Source organism: Perca fluviatilis, chromosome 12 (genome assembly GCF_010015445.1).
Source record: "Perca fluviatilis chromosome 12, GENO_Pfluv_1.0, whole genome shotgun sequence".
In the NCBI taxonomy this organism is placed as follows: domain Eukaryota; kingdom Metazoa; phylum Chordata; class Actinopteri; order Perciformes; family Percidae; genus Perca; species Perca fluviatilis.
Genome location: NC_053123.1, coordinates 24,935,064 through 24,945,755, shown reverse-complemented (window position 1 = coordinate 24,945,755; position 10,692 = coordinate 24,935,064). Strand labels below are relative to the sequence as shown.

General features: G+C 40.9%; 1 protein-coding gene across 1 annotated transcript; it reads left to right on the top strand.

Moving 5' to 3' along the window:
* Positions 1-3,205: 3,205 nt before the first annotated feature.
* On the top strand, positions 3,206-10,652 carry serpine3 (serpin peptidase inhibitor, clade E (nexin, plasminogen activator inhibitor type 1), member 3). The gene is made up of 9 exons (XM_039818273.1): positions 3,206-3,550; positions 4,833-5,162; positions 7,235-7,462; positions 8,402-8,644; positions 8,956-9,154; positions 9,247-9,347; positions 9,561-9,647; positions 9,763-9,846; positions 10,441-10,652. Exons 2-9 carry the CDS (start codon positions 4,898-4,900, stop codon positions 10,491-10,493), a joined length of 1,260 nt encoding a protein of 419 aa, XP_039674207.1. The 5' UTR covers positions 3,206-3,550; positions 4,833-4,897; the 3' UTR covers positions 10,494-10,652.
* The last annotated feature ends 40 nt before the right edge of the window (positions 10,653-10,692 follow it).

Genomic DNA, 10,692 nt, shown 5'->3' with positions numbered 1-10,692 from the left:
ACAAACTGATTGGCATGCCAGGTCAGTTAGGCCTGGCTGTAACCAAGTGGCAGCCGACCAAACTGCGGGGTAAACTGGCAGCTCAAAGAGCAGTGAAAGTGACTGTCCCTGTTAATATCAGCATGCTCTTTTGAAGCAGTGCCAGGTGCACATAATTACCTGCACAGATAAGTGAAGAATGATTATCTTTAGCGTGCAGCGGCCTCCTGAGCACAACTCCCCACTGCAGAGTGACGCTGTTGCCCTCCATCCTGACCCCTCAGAGCAGCGGCAGCTTGCTTTGCAGTTGGTCCAGGGATCAGAAACAGAGAGCTCAAATCATTATTTCTACTTCACAAATATGAACCTCTAACACAGTGTTCCTTCAAAGGCCTCACAACCGCCAAGATGAAAGCTGCTGTTTATGGTGGCATCTTTTCAAACAATTGTCTTTGGTCAGTTACCGTGACATCTCATGTCCTCCATCCCAGTCCCTAAAACTCCAAATTCCTGTGTTTGTAGTTGGGGCGTTGGGTTTTAAAGAATGTGGCGACTCCGTTTAATGAAGCCAAGCCATGCCTCCACTAATTAGTCCAGTCCAGTAATGGCCGGAATCCCCCATTAGACAAAGCAGCCAAATACCTGATGGCTACCAATCATGTTCTCTCCTTCATGGGAAAAAATGTCCACAATTTATTTTGCTGACTGTCATGTACCCAATTAAGAGGGGCAGTTGAGGGATGTCACTCCATAGCAGATTGATTTTAGGTGAAATACAGGGCATACCATCATAAACTATGGACAATTCTTCATGTTCTTGTCTTCATATTCAGTTGAGTGTATATGTTGTGTGTTGCCAGTGACAATGACTATGACAAGTGCACTGTAAAGGTACATCAAATCTGTACTTAAATCAAGGAGATGTATTCCAGTAGAAATCAAATTATGCAAAAGTCCATTATTTTCTCTGCTCCTTCTCACTGCAGAATAACTACATTAAAATAGCTATTAAGAGTGTAAAATGTAATGACGGATCATGTGCACACTCAATAAAGCTTTATCTGTGTAATTGCTTCATAGGTAATTACATTCAAAGAACTAACTAATTAAAGAGATGTCGAGCAGTTTTGTTTTACATAGTAAGGGAGGATTTGTATTAGTCCTGCCGCTTTTCACAGGTTGTTTGACACTTATTTACAACAGCAAGAGTAACATCTGAATATACAGGGAATCTTTCTTTAAATCTATTTCTTTCTCTTTTTTCTTCTTTTTTTTGCGGGGGTGGGGGGTGGGGGGGCTTTGGTGGATGATTAGAACTGTTGTGTGATGATGGAAATGTCAATCTGTCCCTCAGTCCACCACTTTGATCCAGACTGATACATCTGGACAACTATTGGATGGATTGCCAAACATTTTTTTGTAGCATAACAACTTTTGTGAACCCCTGACTTTTCATCCACTGCATTTAGGGGTTTGAGTGAGATATCTCAAAACCTATTAGATGGATTGCTTTGGAATTTGGTCACACCTTCATATCTCCCTCAGACTGACTTGTAATAACTTTAATGACTCCTTACTCTTCATCTAGCGCCATCATCGGGTCAAATTTTGAATTTGTCCAACACCTTGGTTTATGATTACTCGAAATATCTGCAAAACTAATGGCATTACCATGAGCCTCAGTTGTTAGCATAGCACTGCTGCTAGCGTGGCATGTAGACTTGTTTTTACAGTAAATCAACAAATCCCAATGAAAAGCTTTTTATCTTTATCCTGTGCAAGGTTTGAAGAGATACCGGATAAGCGGACGAAGATGGATGGATGGATGATGGATCCACAACTAGATTTTTAATTAGAGGTTTTTATTTGCTAGTTTTTATATATGCAAATAAAGCCTAATTTATTACTATTTAAGATTTTGTACATTGTTATATAGGCTAGGCTATTATATTTTATTGTTCTAATATTGTTCCTTTTTCATGCTGCAGCCCATGTCTGTACCCATCATTGATAAAATGCTTCCTGATGGCTGAGATGCTGTTATTACAGTTACACATGCTGGAGCAGCAACATGTCCATGATGAGTGAGTCCACATTCCACAGAGTGATTCCAATTAGAAATGCTGACGCAAAAGTGTGATGCTCAGAGCAGAATGTCTTTTGATCATCGCAACAAAAGGCAGAATGGCTTGTGTAACAGAAAGCATGTCTTGAAAATAACTACAAAAGTTTTTCCTACAAAAGGACTCTATAGCCCTAAAAGTATCACAACAAAAAGAAAATGCAATAAATATGATATCCTATATTCATAGCAGCCTATGATATTTATGCCGTAAGAATTAACAAATGTCACAGTTAACAATAATGATGTCCACAAACAGACCCAAAGCATAGATAATAGATAGATAGATAGATAGATAGATAGATAGATAGATAGATAGATAGATAGATAGATAGATAGATAGATAGATAGAGTAACTATTAACCCACTAGACAAACCCAGGGCAAAAAAGGTTTGTGGGCCCCTGCTTTGTGGTAGGCCTAATTAATATATTTTTTCCCTTGAAAAGTGTCCACAGTGAGATGTGCATAACGTTTCACCTCCATTACATTGGGGTGGAGGCAGGAATTTTAAGAAATCTTAAAGATAGTTACAAATGAAAACACATTTTCTTGGACCATAACATAACAACATGACATGGACAGAAATTTCAGTCATAAATTCAACCAATAAAAAACCGTTTTGTCAGCAACACAGACAGCATATTTTGGCTGATCTGCTTAATTATTTGCTGTATAATTGTGTTGTGTGGGACTTAGTGCTTCATGAAGGTCAACATTTTTCCTCTCAAACGCACCACTGTCTCGCTTCTCTGGCTATTTAAAGGGCCAGTTCACCCAGATTAGTAGGCTACTAAAACTACTATTTTCTCAATATCCTCTAGTGGTATCTATCCATCATCCAGATATATTGTTTTGTACAAGTTTTGTGGGTGAGCGGAATTGTATTGGTGCTCACACCATTTAAATAAAGCAATCAAAATTCAAAATAGAGATAATCCACAGAATTAATATGGATAAACTGTTCACAGATAGGTATGCAGAAATGTTCTCCTTGGGTGTAAAATTTCAGAAAACTTGCATGCATGCGTGCTGTGCGCGCGCGTGTGTGTGTGTGTGTGTGTTTTTTTTTTCCTTCCCTCTGCCCGGTTTGGGATTTGCTGGTCAGTGACATGCCTCCCTCCGCCTGGCTCCTTATAGCCCCGGGGAGGCAGGAATCCCGGACGAGTGGTACGGACATCGCCGACGGAGACCGCAAACACGGCGCGGAGCGTTCCCCTCTAAACACGGTCTTATGACTATAGCCAACAGACTGCTTCAGTGAGAGACGACCGGAGAACCGAACCGACAGCCGGGGACAGCAGAGGACTGATTCAGTGACAAGAAACAGGTGACAGCGACAGATAGACGGGGACAGACAGGACACCAGCTCCCCTGCAGAGGCTGAATGGTTGGTGACAGTCTGAGAGAACAGCTGGAGTTAAAAGGAGTCTACCTCACCTGTTCGCAGGTAGGACCCGCAGCTGCATCATTTCAACTGAGCTGAGACATCAACGGAAAATGATCACAATAATATTTCATCTGAGGAGACAAAAATAATCATATATATAGTGGTCACCTTAAGGTGTAAGCCTAATGGGAGTTTATAGCACTTATTAGGGTTAGGGCTATTTATCATCTTAGTGGGCTACTTATATTCATAATTTTAGTAAGCTCCTAAATTTACATTTTCCATCACTTATGTAGTGCAGTAAGAAGTATTCAGATGATTTACTTAAGTAAAAGTAGCAATACAACAATGCAAAAGTGCTGCATTAAACTGCAACATTTAAATGGTGCAGCCAATCGAGGTGGAGCTATAGTGTGATCTACAGCTGTTAAAAAAATGCAGTAAAAATTGAAGTACAGTATTGTACAAAATTGATCACTCAAGCAAAGAAGTACCCTCAAAATGGTACTTAAGTAAAGTACTTGAGTAAATGTACTTAGTTACATTCCACCACTGTTTCTATAGACTAATATTTCTGCATGTTTTGGATATTTGCACGTCACCATAGGTGACGAAACATTACCTAATTGGCTTTAATCTCTCCACAGTGACCTTAAATTACTATAGTATACTAGTAATACAATATAGTACAACATCATTTGTCAGTCTACTTAAATTTTACAAATTTTGCCAAATATGGCTGCTGTTATTGCTGCTGCTGCTGCCATTTGGCATATTGCCTGCTATTTTAATGCTTGGTGATCTTTTATACATCTTAAATATGTCTTTTCAGATTTTGCACTACACGTTGCTTAATATAAATTTGACCTAGAATTTATGAAACACTTTTAGTCAATATTTTACAGATTTCTATATATATCACGATACAGCAAATGTAAAACCCACATATGAAATTATGAAATTGATGTTTCAATAAACTACCGTTCAATTTTTATGCATTACATTCAACAAAATAGTTGTAAATCAGCACACAGTGTAAGTCAAGAACTTTTACTTTTTTTTTTTAACTTACTTTTTTTTTATTTCAAACATCACATACATTAGGAATGCACATTAGGAGATATTTGTACAGTGCCAGATCTAACATATATTCATGCCCTCACCTCCTATCTTCAAACACTCCATCCCTCTAAAAAGGAGGGGACATAATCAATACGTAACAATGAGTACATACCTTTAGTGTCAACTTTTACTTTTTTAATGATACCGCAATATGACTTGGCTCCTTGTTGACTTCACCACCCTCAGTGGGGTATTTACTTTCTTTCTTTTGGTCATACAGGATTTAGTTTTTTGGGTCTTCTTTTGCACTCTGTGGACACGTGCCCCTCCTGCAGCACTGAGGACATGTGTCGCCTGCCAGTGGCTTCACTCTTCATTTGTTTCTGGTTGGTGGAGAGAAGCCACTGTAACGGCAGCCTTCAGGACAGCATGGGGGAGCTGCACACCAGGTTCGCTGTCAGCCTCTATCAGACGCTCATCGAGACAGAGAACAACTCCAACCTGATCGTGTCACCAGTGAGCGTCTCCTTCTCTCTGGGGCTGCTGCAGCTCGGTGCCAGGGGCAACACACTGGCTCAGCTGGAGGGAACACTCGGATACAATGTGAAGGGTAGGATTCATCCCAGATTGTTGATATGGAGATGAAAAAGGCACAGCTTATGTTACAGGTAGCATTAGCTGCTCCTCATGCTGTGAGAGTGAGGTTGGAGAGGTTGTTGTTAGCCCTCAGTGCTGTTGGTACCAGGTAGTGGGGAGCGGTGCTGCTACTGCTATTGGCCCTGCAGAGCACAGTGGTGTCTGGAGCCATAATACCTGCCTCCACACTCTAATCTCATTAACCACTCCTGAAGCTCGGTCTCTGGGTCGAGAGGTCAGTGTGTTTAAAGCTATAGTGCGTAGTTTCTATCGCCCCCCCCCCATGAGGAATTCTAAGTAATGACAACACCACTGTTGTTGCATCCTAATGACACAAGCCTTCTGTAATCGCGCCCCCACCCCTCCTCCACGCAGTTGCTAGTAGCCAAGGAGGACACAGAGGATTAAAAAAACATAATGGACTCTTCAGAAGAGATCATTATCTTGCGTGTGAAAGTCGCGGGACAACATCAATTTCTAAACATAGCCATGCTGAGAAATACAGAGAGAGTTTTGTGGAGGATAGTCTTAATTAGCTTTGTATCAACTCATTTGGCAATGGCTTGAATGTAACGGACGTTCATTAATATCAAAAAGTTACGCACTAAAGCTTTAAGTAAAGACAAAGTAAGAGTTGGAGCTGCTGTTTCTTTTACCTCCATGATGTGATCTGACATGTCAGTCAGGGATAGAAACTGATGATATTGGGTTCTAATTCAGCAGGATACCTCAACTGAGATCAGCTCCAACAGAAAGTCATTTTAAATTAACTTGAGCTAAAACATCACAATCATCAAGGGCTGCAACTGTTATTTTCATAAATTATCAATTGTTTGTTCTATAAAAGGTAGAGAAAATGCCAAAACTTGTGCTTGTTTTGTCTGAGCAACAGTCCAAAACTCAAAGATATTGAATTTACAATGATAGAAAACAGTGAAAGGCCGGGAATTCTCACATTTGAGAAGCTGGAACCAGCAAATGTTTGGTCCATTTGCGTGATAAATGACTTTAACAATTATCAAAATAGTTTATTTTCTGACGATCGACTAATCGATTGATCGATTTATTGTTTCAGCCCTAAAGTCATGTTTTTGTAGTAAAACAGTTCAAATTGACCGAGGGTCAATCTTTTGTTGTTCAGTTTAGCCCTGCTGCATAGAAAAGAAAGAAATCACACTGTGTAGTGACTGCTTATAGAAAATACTCATTTAATTCTGATAATGACTGCTCTTCTAATGCCATACATATACAAAGAAACATTTAAGAGCAGATGCTGAGGCAGAGTGTGAAAGAATAGAAAGAATTATTAACCAGAAAATCGGCATATTGCTGTAAATAAGTCGACATATCTACCCCTTACTCAAAATCAAAACAAAATCCCACAATAACAGCAACACCAAAAATGTAATAAAATACAAATCATGCATGACACGAGGCCAACCTAAAACTGACTTTTCTACTCATAATAACTGCTGTGCACTAATGAAATGTTGCAGTCATGAGAGAACCTGTGTTTCACTTCAATATGGATAATTTTATCTCCAAATGCCTCGAGTTTATCAGATGAGAAGGTCCCTGTGGTCTGCAGTGCTCAGCAGACTGTGTTAAGCAAAGCTCAAATTAAGTCAAATGAGCATTTGTTTGTGCACAGTCCTGCAGGGATATGGTGCAAATTCAGTTAGGTTGCTACTGAAACAAGCCAAAGGCTGTTGAGTTGAAACCATTTCAGGAATGACTCCTCTGATGCAGAAACCTTTTTCAGCAGTTTTTTGAAAGTGGTGTGAATTCTAATTCTTTGACAGTGCTGATGACCATGTGTTGAACTAGAGCAGATGATTGATAGATAGTAAAGCTGCTTCTAAACAAGTTCAAAAACATGAACAGCTGGCAGTATTTTAGTGGTTTGCAGCTCTGTGGTGCAAAACGTACATGTTTTTATATCCAGCTGATGAAGTTCAAACTGAAGTCTTCCCTTTTTATAAACTTCCTAAAACTCGTAATGCACCACCACATCTCACCCGTCCTCTGTGTCTTCTTATCCTGCAGATGCCCAGGTACAGGACTTCCTGTTGCATTCACAGAGTGACATGAGCAACACCAGCCAGGGGATGTGGCTGCAACAGACCTGCACATTATTCGTCCAGAGCGGCGTCCAGCTCCTGACTGAGTTTACACAGCATGCAGCAGCCTGGGCCAACACCAGCGTTGTCCGAGCCAACTTCAGCCAGCCCAACCACACTCGCGGCAAGCTGGAGCGAGCTGGACACAACCACGGTAAGCAAGACAGCTTTCTAAAACAGTCAGAGCCCCGTTATTACCATTTTCATATTGAGAATGAATGGCATTTCCACGTGTAATATGAAAGAGTTTGCTCTTAGTGAACCCACAGAGAATTATCATCAGCTCTGCAGCTCCATGGAGCCGTTTAGCCTCTTTTAGCTACTACTGTTTGGTTCAGTCTCCACGCTCTCATGAAGCTTGTTCCAGCAGCAGCAGGCAGCTGTTTGCTGCAAACAAGTTCCAATGAACCCACTGTACGCTAACTGCCCAGCACCAAACAGCAGGCAGACAAAGTTAGCGATGAGCTGGTGAACATAGTGGAGCAAATGGAGTCCAGTCCAGAGCTAAAAGGAGACTTTAGTAGAATGATAACGTGGCTCTGTTTCTGGTGGATACGTAAATAGGAAACGGTTTCCTAACATGTCAGCCAAAACAACTTTATAGAGTGATAATGTGTCACCTTGTTGTAGGGTTTCTCTGCCCCCTAGTGACCTAGAAACTTGATTAATGCAGCATTATCTTTTCTAATTCTAATTCTTACAGCTTTAGCTTGTGGCCCCTCAAATGAAGTTTTTTGCTAAAGCCCAATAAAGAGAAGATAAACATGATTGTGTGTAGAGGAAATATAGTTTTTCTACAGCTTTCTTATCCTGGTAAACATCTTGTGACCCTGTCCCTGTTGTGAAATAGTGCCCAAGATGTTTGAGGAATGTTTTTAATGTAAATTATACCCCAAACCTCTACTGGGTGTATTTACAAATGATTTTCTTCTGTTCATTTATCAGACCACATTTGCCAATAGTCTGGAGACGGCTGGCTTCTAAGAGATGAGTTGCACACGATGTGTGCTGTTTCTCTTCCACATCATGGGTGTAAGACACAATCACCAGATCTCCTTTATCTTCTTTGCCCTTCCCCTTTCCTACCTCGCAGATGAGACGTGGCCCCTCCAGGCAGGGAGCAGCAGCGGGGAGCTGTCGGGCTCAGGCGAGGCCCAGGCAGAGGCCTTGTGGTGGGGACACCGGCTGCAAATGGCCCTGGTCAACACGGTGGCCTTCAGGGGCGTCTGGCAGAAACAGTTCTTGTTCACCAACACCCAGAACCTGCCCTTCACCCTCTCTGATGGGAGTGCCATCAAGGTGCCCATGATGTATCAGGCTACAGAGGTCAGCTTTGGTAAGAGACTCACTCCATCCATCCATCTATCCATCCATCAAATAAGAAAGAACTAATTCCTTTTTCTCTTTTGTCAGTAATTTAACATCATCATAACTGTTGCGATAAACCCATCATGCTGTAAAGTGAATGTCAAGTATATAGTTATATACAGTACAATATACAGTTTGCTCATAGTTTTGCTATTTTTTCTCAGTTTCATTTCATTGTAACTGTCATATCTTGGATAGACTAATAAAAAAATAATCACCAAATAAATCAATGGAAATAGTCAGATGTTACTCACCTGAACTTGTTGCTGTCCCTGGCAGGTCAGTTCAGGACAGCATCAGATCAGCGTTACACCGTGTTGGAGCTGCCGTACCTGGGCCGCTCCCTGAGCCTGCAGGTGGTCCTGGCCAGCGAGAGGAAGACGCCGCTGTCCTCCCTCGAGTCCCAGCTCACCGCTCGCCAGCTGGCCTCCTGGGACACCGGCCTGCGCAGAACCAAAATGGATATCTTCCTACCCAGGTTGAGATCATGCCCGCTGCTACAGATGATTTTAAGACTTGGTTGATCATAGTTCTCAGATGTACAAACAATTTGTCATCTGGTGTTCACAGGTTCAGAATGCAGAACAAGTTCAATCTGAGGTCAGCGCTTCCAGCCATGGGCATCAGTGATGCCTTTAACCCGACAGCAGCTGATTTCACTGGAATATCAGGTCAATACACATCAACAATGCATTCAAACTGTTCGTTAATTTTTTATTACAGTGATTCATCAGGTTTTCACAGAATACACCTCCATAAAGCTCCAGTTGTTTGTGCTTTAAAGGTACCCCAGATAACCAACAGTATAACGTACCATAAGCTGAAGGCCACACAAAAATTACTGTAGCTCTGCTGGCAGCTGACAGTTTGTTTCTTCCCAACAGTGGAGGAGAGTCTTTACGTGTCTGATGCCTTCCATGAAGTGAGAATAGAAGTCACAGAAGATGGGACAAAGGCAGCTGCTGCTACAGGTGAGAGATGACAAAATAATAAAATGAGTTATATAGATATATCATTTAACATGATTCTACTTGCCTGCAACCATTTCTTTTAACAGAATAATAAAATAATTTCATAACCTTGCAGCTATGGTGCTACTCAAACGATCCCGTGCACCTGTTTTCAAGGCCGACCGGCCATTCTTATTTCTGCTACGACAGATTAACACAGGTATTTATTTTTACTGCCACTCCAGTCTGCTTAACTGAACATCCCAGTAGTTTTGCATGTTTTAACTCCTTATGACCAATCACATACAGTTTACATCATGATTAGATGTTTTGCAAAGCATGCTGTAGCGTTTCTTTTCTACAGTTACAGACAGCCACAGGTCTTTAATTTGTCTTAAATGCCATTTTTTGACCATTTCTGAAGGTTTATGAGTTTTTACAGCTGAATATGTTGTTGGGTTTAGTTACAACATTATACTTATATTTGACAAAAATGTATACAGACTTGATTCATTGTGAGAGATTGATTACACAACTCAAACAAGTCTGCTGCTATAACACACAGAAATGAATTGAAACAAACTGCTGTCTGGAAAGTAGAAAGGAATGGGCTAAATGCAACATATAGTGCAACAGTTTTCACTATCCTATTTCTACAAACAAAAACGTAGGCCTTCTTTTGTGCTACAATCACAAATATTCTCCACATAGTGTCTTTTAGGAATTTAAATTAACAAAAAAAAAACACTGGTATGATCCTTTAAGGTGAAAAACCATCTTGGTGAACTGTTTTTCGTTGTGTTCTCCATTTCAGGATCCATCTTGTTCATGGGCCGAGTGATGAACCCAACAGACCAAGCACCCTAGGCTCATATACCTAAACACCGCTCACACACAATCCTACGCTGACCCCTATTCACTACTGGTATTTATTTGTGGACCAACGGGAGGGTCCATGGACACTTCAGGAAGAGGGACACCATTTTTGTACATGTCTGTAAATAAAATTTTAATACATGTTTTTAAGCTCAGGGTGTTTGGTCCTTTCTTCGATTATTGTGAAGCA

Bases quoted from the DNA above. Each gene is read 5' to 3' on its own strand.
- serpine3 (XM_039818273.1), top strand. From the start codon at position 4,898: ATGTGTCGCCTGCCAGTGGCTTCACTCTTCATTTGTTTCTGGTTGGTG. The intron at 7,463-8,401 runs GTAAGCAAGACA...CCTACCTCGCAG, and splicing joins GCGAGCTGGACACAACCACG to ATGAGACGTGGCCCCTCCAG. The intron at 8,645-8,955 runs GTAAGAGACTCA...TGTCCCTGGCAG, and splicing joins GGCTACAGAGGTCAGCTTTG to GTCAGTTCAGGACAGCATCA.